We start from the raw sequence: 14,567 nt of genomic DNA on the forward strand, positions 1-14,567 counted from the left end.
TGGTAATGCCATAGAGTTTTTTCTTAACATATACTGTGTCCAGAATTATACACTTCTACTCTGACAGTATGTTAAACTAGTGATAAAAAATCTTAATAATCAAATTAGATGGCTAACATCAGATTCTCATCAATCCCACAGTTCTCACTATGTTAAGAGGCACGGATTCTGCGGCACTCACTGAACTTTGAGAAGATGGTGAATGCAAGTACTACTAGAAATAAAGCATCAAACACTTTAGACAACTTGATTCTGTGTACAAACAGCTCATATGCTTTTACCATTACTCTGCACTTTCTGGTGTGCCATAATAAAATATTACGTCAAACTGACATTACTGGTGTTACACGTGAATTTAAGATATCTTACACAATGTAAACAAAAGTTTGGGTTTGTTGGGCCCACTAACCATGATGTTGCAGTCTGTCCAAAAAAATACCATTTTTGTGTCGTGAAGTATATCTCTCACCAGAGACAAAGAGGCAAATAGTCATTACTGTTTATTTGAACATAACATTGTGGAACACATTTTAACCTCTTAAAATTCACAGTACAAAAAAATTCACAATGTCAGCTGTAAAACCAATCAAACAAAACACAGTGAATATAATCAATATTCTGACTGTATATTCAACACAATCAATATTCTGAAATGTTATTCTGATGCTACAATCAGCATATCTTTATCTCTAATTAAAATAAGTACATTTTATAACTACCTGCACTACTCAACCTGTACTGAACTGAACTGAACCTGTAGCTGTGTTCCTCACTTGACCTCAATCAGCAAAGCCTTTTTACCATCACTGTATTTAAGCTCATTGTTACTTGATATTTTATGTCTGTCTTATAGTAACTTCAAATTACTTAGTCAAGCCTGGCAAAAGCTCAAAATGAAAAGTATACAAAGTATTCAATAGCACCGAATTTACAAATCTCAGTGCCTTTATGCATCTACTTAGTGGTGTATTTGTATGTTAAATTTTGGGTCTAATAATTTGTTGTTTTGAAATAACTAATAATTGTATTACTTCACTCATTTTTTATTAAGAATTGTATGCCATATGACTATTTTAAAATGACCCTTTTTCATTCATTCATTTATTCATCTATATTAAGTGCACTCAGGGTCGTCTTGGATCCTGAGCCAGGAAACACTAGGCGGAAAGCAAGTTGAGCCAGCGTTTGAGTCTATATTAATGACAATTTGCTTTTTAAACTTGCAATATTGCAATAATTTTTAATAACTCTATTCAACAACTTTGTCTTTTACATGCTGCTACATTCAGTAGTGTTTTGCTGTTTATAACTGTTTACACTGTTAAGTTATTCACACAATTATGCCACTGTTTTCTGTATAGTGTGCAGTGTGTATAATTTGTAGTGTTTTGTCACATCACTAAAACTGTAGTTGTGAACATTACTCTTTAACACTATTTGCATTTATATATGTATATAGCCTATACTGTACTGTTTATAGCCAAGAAGCCTATAGAAAATGTATATATCGATGGCATGACAAAAACTGACTTTACTTAATTCGACTTTTAGGAAATGTCTGTGCGAATTCAGAAGAGATTATATATACCAAATACTGTGATTACACAGGAAACACCTACAGATGGGTGACAAATTGAAGATGATGGGAATGATCTCTTCCAGGATGACAATGTCCCCTAACCCAACTGAACACATGAGAAATGTGTTAGACAGCGTCCAACACTACCATAAGTAAAACACTAATTGAGAAAATATCTTTGGAAAGAATAGTGTGCATCCCTCCAGTACAGTTCCAGAGACAAAGAGAATCTCTGCCAAGGAACACTGAAGTTTTTCTTTTAATTTGTCACCCGTCTGTATGTGAGGCACTTTAGTGATGCAGAGCAGTGTTAGTTGTTTAAGTGGATGTTCTACTCAAGGTCACAGATCAGGGCTTTGTGATACACGCTTCCTATAAGAAGTTTCCCTTTGTACGGAGTAGCCACTGAAGATCCTATGAGCACACTGCCATTATCAGAGTACACTTGAGTCACCACTGGCTCATCAGAGTGGATATTCTGAATACGAATGACCTAAAATAGAGAGACAAATATCATATATAAATACACAAATCCTAGCATTTATATGACATTTACATGAAATACTTGATATGATAAGACCCAAAGTATACTACCAAAATGTGGTATCATTTGATATTTCATTATTAAGTTTGGATCTCAATGTGCATCTTCATAGATGATTAAAGATCCAATGTATGAACTAATAATTCAACACTATTCAATTACTATTACTATATACTATTCAATTAATACTATACTAAAGGTGTTACCATGTGATTACCAAAACCATGTGATTCAGGATTGTATAGACAGTTTCACTTTTTTTAAATATTCAAAATATTTTAATATCTTTGGGCCTCATTTACCAATCTGGATACAAACAAATTTATTTGCATATTGTGCATAAGAGAATTTACACAAGAAATTTGGTATTCACGAAAATCCAGTTAGTTCCAAAAAAATGTCTACAAGAGCTCCTGAGTTTTTTACGTATACAGGGACTCAGTGTAAACCATGACTTTTCAGCTTCAAATCATGCGACTGGTAATGAGTTACTGCAATTTTATACACTTATTACTGTGTCTCTTTATTTCAATTAAACTTATTTAATTGAAATATTTCACTTTTTATTTCACTTATTTACAGCGTTTCTTTATTTCAATTAAACAAATAAATCTGCAAAACCCAGTGACTGCATATTAAAATAAAATTATTAAAATATAATTAAAGCAAGTCAACACAAAATAATGCTGCGCAATACTTAAGAGTCAGCACTAAGTGACGGGTAAGTGACCAATCTGGTATGTCTCTATCTGCGCCGTGCTGTAAACCCTAGTGTGCTGCATGTCATCATCAGCTTCTTCCTGATTACATCAGGTGTCCTTATGAAAATGTGCAAAAGGCTGAAGAGCACGTTGGTGTGAGAGACAGTAGCCGAGACACAAAAAACAATTAAAAATAACAGTTTTCCTGTGTGATGTGTTTGGTTTACATGCTCATCGGGGTAGACATCTTTTTCATGGCAAACCATTTTCTTTTCATATCACTTAATTTACAGTTAATTCATTTTTTCTGTGATTTGTCTCCATATTTTAGGCTTTTCTGGTGCTGTTACACTGCTAAATAAAATTTCTTAATGGTGTATTTGTGAGTCAAAACAACTTCTACTTATAAATCTGAGAAAATTTATTTTCTTCTGTTGTTCTGTCCTCATTTTGCGTTTTCAGCTTTCTGTGCACTTTCCTTTATATGGAGTTTTGTGAGTGTCACTAAATGCAAATGAGCTGTGGCAAAGTGCAAATGCACTTTGCACTTTATGGTTGATTGGCATTCATGAGTATGAGGAAAATCAGCTTTTGCATGTCTGGTGGAATTTTTCTGGCAGATTAAAAAAAAAAACATTTATACATATCTTTTCTAAAAATAAATAATGAGTCCCTTTGTTGCCTTCACTCTCTCTCTCTTTCACACACACACACACACACACACACACACCTCTGAGCCAGGTGGATCATTCGGATCATTTAGAAGCAATTTGACTCCATTTGGGTGGCAACCCATCCACAAGTCTCCAGTTTTACTCTCCACTTCGATATTGTCACAGAGGGAGCCTACAGCAACTTTCTGTAAACCAGGGAATATGACAACAGTTCCAAACAGAAAATTTAAATAAGAGATAACGCATGTGAAAACAAATGGGGTTGTATATCCCCTTCATGCATATTCATCACACTTTATGCATACCTTCACACGGGATAGTGTGTTGTCTTTCTGGATGTTCAGCACAACAATACTGTGATCCATTAAATCTGACACATACAAATGCCTAGCCCAAAAGAAATAAGTTTTAAATTGTTTGTGTTAGGAAAATATCTTTTTAACATTTCTCAAAGACTTACTTTTTGTCAGGGGAGATGTTGATTCCATTGGCACTAAAAAGTCCTCCTGCCACAACATGAACTGCTTCAGGACTATAATACACCACGTTACACCAGTACAGAGAGAGCAGCGCTTCCAGAGGCATCAGGTACTCATTGGTGAAGTAGTGATCATTAGTGGCGTAGAAATTCTCCACTCCCACAGCTACAATGTCATTCACACTACACCAATGCAATTTTACAAGAGAAAATGTATGAGAACTCAGGAATGGATTTCTGCCAAAAATATAGATAGCATATACTGAAAGAAAGTCTGTGATTAGGATGGACATACTTATGCAGCAACTCATGCTTTATAGTCTTCATGTGCACTAGAGTGCTTTCCTCTTCGACATACTGAAATATTTCAACCTGGCTATTTTCATGTGGATGATTCACCACAAATAAATATCGAGAGCCATCTGCAACAGGATTTCGTAACAGTGCTTTTGATATACTAGACTGTATTGAGGAATTCTGAAATAATTATGTTGAAATTCCCTATACCTTCTTCATCTGTATATACACTGATTCCATGTGGGCCAAAAGATGCTGTGTCAAAGTCTCCCTTGATGTGGAGCTCTATTGGATCTGCTCCAGAGGACGGATTTAGCACATAGATCTTTCCAGGCGCGTCTGTATAACGAGGCAGCCCTGGGTACTTCAGACCCTATGGTTGTTGAATTTGAACATAATATAACTAAATAAATTCAATTAAAACGCATGAAAGCAACAGCAAACAAAAAAAATAATAACCAACAATAACCAATACAAATAAATCCAACACATTAAATGTATAAATTATATATATATATTTGCCACAATTAATTCCATAACCATGTTATCAAAATTGTTTAAAGATATAAAGTGTGTGAAATAAGAGGAACATACAGAGCTTATGAAAGCCTGTCCATCTTCAAGTATGGTGATGTCCTCGGCTCCAATCTCTGCACATCAAAAGAGTGCCATGTTATTTAACACATTTATAACATTACACTGTTGTATTATCAAATCTGATTGGTCAAAAGATTGGTTTTTTTTTATAACAGCAGCTTTTACAGTAGTTTCAACTGCAATGTAAATCACAGATTTATATTAATTATTCTGGATTTTTGTGTAACAAGTGTAATTGTTGATATGCTGAAGTTTTCTGTGAGGAGATGTTTATTTGTCATTTTTGGAAAGACTCTTCAGTGTTAGAGCTTTGTAACAGTCAGAGGTAAAGCTGTTCAGGAAAGACAAGGGCTTTGCGGTTTCGCTATAATCACACAAGCTCCATTGTTTGACTTATAAAATTCAAGAGAGAGAGAAAAATGTTAGGCTAGTGAGGGAATGATTGCTGCCGTTGCTGATTACAACAGCAGATTAGGTCACGGACGTCCCTGTGCCCAGAGTGACCAGAAGGTTTTGAGTTCAAATCCCAGGACGGTCAGAGAGACACTGGTGGCCACTTGTGTCAACTGTAATTCGATTAGGATAAGATTTATTTGATTACTGCCGACACACATATATATATATATATATATATATATATATATTATTTTGATATACGCTGGTGTACAGCGTTGCCACATTTTATGGAAATTTCATACCCAATCAGCCATATTTTAATCACATTAGGCTGGAAAAAAACTGGCTTACAGTTTACTGGTTTACAGTAGGAAAGAGCTGGTAGGTGGTTATATATCATACACTCCGACATACATCACGGAAAAGTATTGTTTATTGGTCTGAATAACAGACATGTCATGTCTTTTAACAACATTTAGTTTCAAATGAAACTAAATGTAATACCTAATAATTTAATTCTTAGCATTTTTCTGTGTAGTAATGTTTTAAAACAGTATCAGTCGTGAATCATGAATTGTGACAAAAGTGTACACAATGTAATATAGGCATTTACAGTTTACAACAGTTTGCATACACAGTGGCTAAAGACATTTAAACTCAATTTTTCACATTTCCACACATTTATTTCAGAATTTATTTACTACATCAGATTTTCAGTGGGCCAAAAGTTTACATACGCTTTATTAGTATTTGGCGGCATCGCCTTTTAATTGATTAACTTAAATCAAACACTTCTCACAATACTTTTCCAGAATTTTTGCTCATTCCTCCTGACAGAACTGGTATAACTCATTCAGGTTTGTAGGCCTCCTGCTCTGACATGCTTTTTCAGTTCAGTCCACAAATTTTCTATGGGACTCAGGCCAGGGCTTTGTGATGACCCTTTAAGACATGTTGTGGAATGGAGGAACTATGGAGGAATGCTTAGGATCATTGTCCTGCTGGAAGACCCAGCTGTGACCAAGTTTTAACTTTCTGGCTGATGTCTTGAGATGTTTCTTCGGTATTTCTAAGTTTTTCTGAAGTGCACCAGTCCCTTTCCCATCAAAACACCCCCACAACATTATGCTGCCACCCCCATGCTTAACAGTTGGGATCTTGTTTTTCAGATTAAAAACTTCACACCTTTTCTTCCATACACAGTGCTGATCATTATGGCCAAACAGTTTAACTTTTGTTTCATCTGACCAGAGAACACTCCTCCAAAAGGCTGTTGATCACCTGCAAACTTCAGTATGGCTTTTTTATGCCAGTCTTAGAGCAGAGGCTTCTTCTTTGCACAACAGCCTTTCACACCAGGGCAGTGTAGGACTCTCTTAATGGAGGTCCACAATTTTTTTTTATCTTGGCTGAGCTGCTTGGATTTTCCTATGGTATCACGGGCTAAAAGGCACCCTTTGCTCTAAAATACGGCTAAAGATTCACTCCCAATTAACTGCTAATTATGACAGTTGGCCAATCAGAACCTTATAAAGTCATTCTTTCAATTTCTGGAATCTTCCGGACTGTTTAAAGAGACAGTCAACTTGGTGTATAGAAGGAAAGCTTTGACCCACTGGAATTCTGATATAGTGAATTACAACTGAAATAAATCTGTCTCTAAACAATTGTCTTAAAATTACTTCTGATGTGAACAAAATAACTGGCCTGCCAAATGAAATGTATGGTAACTTATGCATGGAGTAGTGAAAAACTGAATATCTTCAGACTAGGTGTATGTAAATATTTGGCCTCAAGTGGATCTACAAAAGTTAAGAGTTATTTAACAAATAAACTTGCACTATCATGGATATGTAAGTTTTCTGTATGAAGATATTTATTTAACATTTATGACAGCAGTCTCTTGTGTCTGTGCTTTGTAATGATTTATGCCACAGAAGATTTATTAACTTCAAGAGAGAGAGAGAGGGAATGAAGAGGCTTGTGGGGGAAAAACTATTTGTAGCTTTTGTAACATGATAAACTTGATAACAGGAACTAACTTGTCTCTCGGATGTGCCACAAGTAGAACTCCATGCCAACTCCATTCACAGGGATACCTCCACCCCAGGAAATCTAGTCCTTTTGTTACTTATTTGTATGCCTCAATACCCCTAAAATATACTTCAAACAGGAAGGAAGCTATTGAAGAAAAACTATTTCGGACTTATGCCTTGCTGTGACCTTGAACCTGTCTGGATCAATTCCAAAATCTAAGCAGGTTACAATGATAATTCCATACTAATCATACCAACATTCAACAATTCGTTCTTCAGATGTCACACTAAGGAGAATGACTAGGTGGTGGAGCTATAATAAAATTTGTAACTGTCATCAAATATTTGAGGTATAAGTGGAATAAAACACTTTGGGATGTGCTGTAATAGGAAGGTAATCCGCTTCCATATGGTAACGGTATCCTGCTCTGAATTGTTCCCCTACTTTCCAGAAGTATTTTATTCGTAACATGGCTAGTGTTACATACACTAAGTTGGGAGTCGGTTTTAACTACGACTGATGGGAAATAGATTCGGTCCACATTCTTGGTCTGGCCTGCTTCATGTCAATCTAAGATGATTAACTATTTTAACACTTACCTATTCCTTTTATCAGTTCACAGTTAGGGAGGTGATTCTGGGTGAGTTCTCTATAAGCCAGTGTTGTTTTTCTGCAGGAGACAAACATTGGAGCCATATATACAAATGAAAACTGATGCAAGCCTAACACTAGCTACGTTTACATGGACACTAATAATCCGATCGTAATTGGACTAGAAGCACAATCAGATCTAAAAAGTCACATGTAAACACGTCAATCGGAATGAATTGGTCAAAACCGATTAAAATTTCATTCGGATCGTAAGGGGTGGTTTAAACCTCTTCTAATCCGATGGAGAGGACATGTAAACACTTCATCGGGTTGAAAATTAAACCAGATAGTTCTGCGCATGTGCAATGACGTACAAACACGTAATGACGTATGACGCACGGCTGTCAGCGGTATTGGGGCTCTGACCGCAGCCTCACCAGATGCCATGTTCCCCTCCACCATGGAGCATAGTGTCATTAATGACTGTCGTGTCATCCTAAAATTCTCCTTCCACTCCTCGTCTGTGAAGTGGTGCAAAACGACGTTGTCCCACCAGTCCTTGCTTCGGACCCTCATCCACAGACGCCTTGTTCTGGGCTCGGGAAGGGGCATTTTAATTGCTTGATAAATACACGCAGCACCGCACAAAACATCACGCGCTCGTCGTCTTCTAATTAGCAGCTGAAATAGGCAAATGTTAAGTCTGCTTTTTAAAACGAAAAAACGAAGCAATGGCGAGAGAGTGGCTGCTAGTATCTGCGTGTTGGATCGGCGGGAAACGTGTAATCGTGCACTGTGCGCATGTCAGAAGATTCTGTCATGTAAACGCGCATATCAACCCGATTACTTTATTCAGCGTTCTTGTAAACACTGCGATCGGATTAATCAATCCGATTGATTTCATTCCGATTGAAACAAAAAGTGTCCATGTAAACGTAGCTCTGTCATTACAACTACCTTAATTACAGTACAGCACAGGCTATAGGCCCACCCTGTACCTAGAGCCTGGACACTACTAACAACACAGAGCTCACATACACTCCATATAAGAGCAGGACGTGCATTTTAACCACTTATTATTGAATTGTTGTTATTTAAAAAGGGAAAAGTAGTACATGGTGAGTTGAACACTAAAACCAATAAATCAGGTCTCACGCAATTTTCACTTGAAATGTGGACCAACCTTAGTGCAAAAAATCGCTCTCCAATCAGTACTGCTAGAGCTGCAACCAGAACCGTCAGTACCATTAACTTCCCCATGTTATTTTTTACTTCATAAGCAGGTTCTGCTTTGATGCTGCTTCTGAAATGGCGCCACAACTGAAGACTTCATTGATTCGATTCTTTCGAACTAACCGTTTAAGTGAACGAACTGTTTCGATTCATTTGATTCACCACCATGACGTATAACTGTTCTACAGGCTATACAGTAAATAGGTTCAATTTAAAAAAGGTTTGTTTCGACCACAGTATCATACCGTGCTTTATATATCCTAAGCAGGAAATTAGAACCATTTAAGGCCACTTTTCCAATTCTCAGTCCAGGTTTATTAAAGAAAGTGCTGGTGAGCTGACAAGATGTCGCTAGATGGCGATATTTTCTGGTAAGTGGTAAGTTTAAAAAAAAGCAAAGTCCTGCATGTGAGGCTTTGTACTCAAAATAAAAGTGTTACTTGTTTTTTAGGCATTTGAATTAATTGATAATTATTAAATAATCTCTTAAATGTAACACTGCATAATCTTGAAGTAGAGGTAAATGTAGAATTCACTATTACACCATATAGCAGCTTTTTTTGGAGAATAGATTCAACCAACTTGCTTTAAAGAGTCGTTCGAAAAGAACCGATTCGTTCGCGATTCACTACTAGTTCAGCGTGACTATCTAATGCTAAAGGTCAAGAGAACATCCGATTTGATTTGTCCAATTGGATTGTCGGGATTTCAGTGAAAAGATATCACAAAAGATATTAGCGTAAAGAAAAGCAAGCCAAAACATTAGGCTGCACAGTCCTCCTATCACAGTGCACGTCTATAACCTCAAAACAAACGAGTACAAGAAAACATGTTCCTCTTTGAATGAAACTTCTTTGAGTGGGACCTGGAACCCTCCCTGAAGAGAAAAGGGAAACCTCTACAAAGATCTCCACAGAGGCAATGGAAGATTGAACTATTTTTCCTAAGAGGGTAGATTTGCAGACTTTCTCGACTGAACCTTTTCATGCACAGCTCGAAGTTTTCCCTGCTGCTCCATACATAGGGGACTATATACACCAGTACCATATCTGTTGTGCCTTCGTCAGTGGATGTTTGTGGACGTCCACTTCTCAGTTCATCCGCAACACTTCCAGTCCGTTTGAATTTGTTAATAAGTTTGGCAAAAGTGTCGTGTGTGATGTGCTTGCCATGTTTCCTGCTAAAGTCCAGCACAACCTTGGGACAGCTTCCTGATCCAACAATGAGAATGATTTCAATACATTCTTCCCTTGTCAAAGTGTTCTTAAACGATATCTGAAAAAAAGATATGGAAGACACTTTGCTAAAAAGTATTTCCCTTGTGAATTCACATAGTGAATTCAGATACACTACATGGCCAAAAGTTTGTGAAGACCTGGCCATCAAACCCATATGTGCTTTTTGAACATCCCATTCCAGATTTAGTCCTCCTTTGCTGTTATAATAACCTCCACTCTTCTGGGAAGGTTTTCTATTAGATTTTGGAGCGTGGTTGTGGGGATTTGTCCAGTCAGCCTCAAGACCATTAGTGAGGCTGGGCACTGCTGTTGGACGAGGAGGCCTGGGGCACAGTCGGCATCCCAAAAATGATTTTTCTTGGGCATCACAAAATATGATCTTGGTCTTGACTGAGAGTTTGTAAAAAAAAACAAATAATAATAATAATAATAATTTTTTTTTTTTTTTTGCATACACAAAGTACGACAAGAAGTAATTCATTGTTTTAGAAACATAGCCTAATGCAGTGCAAGAATGAAGCCAACTATTTGAAGCAAAGGCTTGGCCTCAGAAAGTCTTTTTATTGGTTGTTGGACTTGATCTTGACTTGGTCTCATTTTCATTTGGACTTGATCTTGACTTGGCCTCGACCCCCTTATGGCTTGGTCTTGACTCGATCTCAGCTTGTCCTGGTATTGGACTTGACAATGGAGGTCTTGAGTACAGTAACATGTATCATGAAAACTAAACGGAACACACTGACTGTGACATTGCACATAGATACTGCCTTGCACATAGATACTGCCTGATGAAGACTTATTAAATAGCTAATAGCCTCCTAGCTAATAGACTAATTGGTAGTTAGCAAATACTTAGCAAATTTTATTTTTTATTGTATTATAGAGGTTAAGATTGTTTCAATCTTGTATTGGCAAACCAGCCTCCTGTCTTACACCCATTTCTTTGTTAAAACTAGTATATAAGCTGTATGTCAGTGTAGCCTATAAAACAGACTTCTTCAGCCATCATAACACCATATGAACACCTGTAAAGGATGACTACCGCAAACTTCTGCTGGAATGGATTCTATGCTTATTACATTTGAGAGGTTTTTTTTTTTTTAAATTGGCTGACCTTCTTGTAAATGCACTACTGTGAATGAATGAAATATACACTTACTAGCCACTTTAATAGGAACACCTGTACCCATGTTCATTCATGCAATTGTACAATCCGCTAATCATTTGGCAGCAGGCACAATGCATAAAATCATGCAGATACAGGTCTTCAGTTAGTGTTTCATTTCATGTCAAAATGTGATCTCTAGGACTTTGACCATGGCATGATTGTTGGTGCAAGATGGTCTAATCTGAGTATTTTAGAAACTGCTGATCTCGTGGGATTTTCACGCACATCAGTCTCTGCAGTTTACACAGAATAGTGCGGGGAAAAAAAACAGCGGATTTTTGTGACGTTTTTCCAATCTTCAACTGTCCAGTTTCTCTGAGCCTCTACCCATTATATCATCAGATTCCTGTTATTCCTATTATTTTTGGAAAAATAATAACTTTGAGTAGTGGTGCTAGTTTCCTGAAGGTCAAAAGGAAATCTCACTGTTTGCGAGCCACTGGAATATATAATGTATTTCCTTGTTCCTTTGATCATCATTAGTCATTAAGACATTTAACAATGAGGAGACTATATGAAAGGGAGTCAAAACTTTTAAACCTGCATAGAACAATACTGCAGAGGCATCAAAATGTAAAGGATAGTGTTGTGATATTCCTATTTAGATCTAGATAACGTGCTATAACAAAACCTCACAACACATCACAAGAACTGGAAAAAAATAGTCTGTACAAACGTGAGTGTATTTTTTTATATGGCATAGTACATTAGATTGGCATGATTGGATTGATTCTTTGGTAACCCTCACTTCAATATGGTTAATCCACGTTTTTACACAAAGGTAGTGTGACTGTATGATTCAGCAAATATCAAGCACTGGGGTAGAGGTCTCACTGTAGTTGAAGGCACTACTATAATTCTCAGCTGAGGTGTGGCTTTCTGTCTATGCAAAAATACCTTGCCGTACTGGTCATGCAAGGTACAAAGTTTTGCGTAACATGCCTGCTTATGTGTGAAAGGGGTGAAGCAGTGTATATTCTTGCACTGAGCTGCTGTAATATGATCTATCTATCTATCTATCTATCTATCTATCTATCTATCTATCTATCTATCTGTCTGTCTGTCTGTCTATCTGTCTATCTATCTGTCTAACTGTATGTTACAAAATGCATTTTGGATAAAAGTAGCTGTGTAAGCAGTGAAACTACATATCTATCACACTGCAAGCCATATATACTCACCAATAGTGAAAAGATCTTCCTGAAATAGGTTAAAGATTGCACATGTGAGAGCAGGACATGTGACAATGTGAAAAAAATAGATTCATTTTTCCCCCTGGAACTGAAGTGGAGGAGAGCAGAAATAGCTCCTCTTCTATCAAGCAAGCTCTGTGTCCTGTGTGCTCTACTTTTGCCAGTGATTTTTTTTTATTTTTTTTTTTTACCACCTCCACAAAGGCATGGCATAAGAGTGTTAAGAGGCCTATAAACTGGTAAATATGAAATCAGCACATACAGTACATAAGGCAAGACACTACAGGTAGAAATTATTTTGTTCACATCATGTCTTAAACTGTAGTGATAAAAAATGTCAAAACTAAACAGAAATATGTTTATTTCACTGTTTTTATCCATTCACGACCATTACATTGTCTGAAAGTTAGCAACATTGAAGAAGGCTTTAAGCCCCACCTGCTCAGGACAATCACATCATATTTCACTCCATAGTGTCATATATCTCTGAACAGTTTATTTCCTGATACGTAAATAAATGTGTCATTATGATATACAATTTTTGTCAAATTCTTGTAAAACCTTTCATAAACCACACTGAGTAGAGAAACACATAAAATCACATTGGGTTTTAAACCTATATTCAAAACTAAATTTCTTTTTTTCTAATGTTGATAATTGTTGGATTTATGTTAGATTTTATGCTGGAAAATTGTATTAAAAACAATTTTACAATTTTCAAGGTATTTTCCTAATTAAACATTTTAATTATAACATCATGTATCTTTATTTAATTATTTCCAGGTCTATCACATCTCCTTATGACCAGGTAGTCTACTCACTTAATAAAAAAACAAGTTGCAAATCAGAGAAAACAACTTCTGCATTGATTTGTTGATTGATTGAGTTACTAGGATAAAAAGTATCATCCTTTTTGCAAATGTGAAGGCGTAAGAAGATACTGTGATGCAAACCATTAATATTGCTCCAGCTCTAGTTCTTATTGTCAGTAAATTCAGTTATTGTGATTTTAAACCAGAATGATTAAAGGCCTACTGCGTGAATAAGTAAGTATTAACTATTTTGTGAGTGTGACTAACACATGGCCTACATTTCTTGCATATTTCCTTGTCTTGGGTTGCCATTCATCCTCTTTTCAACCTGTCAGTCCAGTTTTTATCCCCTTGTGCTATCCTGACTTATGGAAAAGCTCTTGCAATAAAATTCCACAATGGTTCATAATAGTATGCACCACTGTCATTTTGTCCTCTAATTTTGTTGCTTGGACAATGGTGCACACATTGCTGTTAAAGGATTCCTGAAAGTTGGGGGTGCTGCATCGCCCTCAAGGTCCCCAATTCCTGTGTCATCAGAATTGGTTTTGTCGCTCATTGCAGGTGTGGAAGAAGTGTTACATGTGTCTTTCTTCACGAAAAAAAAAAAAAAAAAAAAACAGAAATCCCTCAACCCTTTCAGACTTTCATCTTTACATTCTTAGGGGGTCTCCCCTCGGTCCTCTCTGTAATCTGCACTCTGCTCTCTATGTAATTGCGGACAGACTGTTCTTGCTCACAGTCTGATCATGTCATGCACTGACATTTTCAGTCACCTGAAGATCTGAAGTCACCTGTTTCTTCACATATCACACTAATGCAGTGATGAGCATCACAGTGACTGAACATTCACTTTTGACCACAAATCTATTTACAGATCTCAGTGCAGATGTTATTTTAGCCACTGTTCCGACTGAAATGCAGACAGTTGAAAACCATTGTGACTGAAGCATTATTTTGCATGGATGGTTTACACGCCATCCATGCTGGAAACTTCAGCTTAGTCTGACCAGTTACCAGATACAGGCT

The 14,567-nt window shown here is 36.7% G+C and overlaps 1 protein-coding gene across 1 annotated transcript; it reads right to left on the minus strand.

The window, feature by feature from the left end:
• Window positions 1-485: 485 nt before the first annotated feature.
• Window positions 486-9,235, minus strand: LOC113526829 (serum paraoxonase/arylesterase 2). The gene is made up of 9 exons (XM_026914217.3): window positions 9,078-9,235; window positions 7,903-7,973; window positions 4,868-4,923; window positions 4,484-4,646; window positions 4,272-4,398; window positions 3,959-4,159; window positions 3,804-3,885; window positions 3,555-3,683; window positions 486-2,072 (listed from the first exon to the last, which is right to left on the minus strand). Exons 1-9 carry the CDS (start codon window positions 9,152-9,154, stop codon window positions 1,911-1,913), a joined length of 1,068 nt encoding a protein of 355 aa, XP_026770018.1. The 5' UTR covers window positions 9,155-9,235; the 3' UTR covers window positions 486-1,910.
• Window positions 9,236-14,567: the final 5,332 nt, after the last annotated feature.

This window comes from Pangasianodon hypophthalmus, chromosome 1, assembly GCF_027358585.1.
Source record: "Pangasianodon hypophthalmus isolate fPanHyp1 chromosome 1, fPanHyp1.pri, whole genome shotgun sequence".
NCBI classification, from domain to species: domain Eukaryota; kingdom Metazoa; phylum Chordata; class Actinopteri; order Siluriformes; family Pangasiidae; genus Pangasianodon; species Pangasianodon hypophthalmus.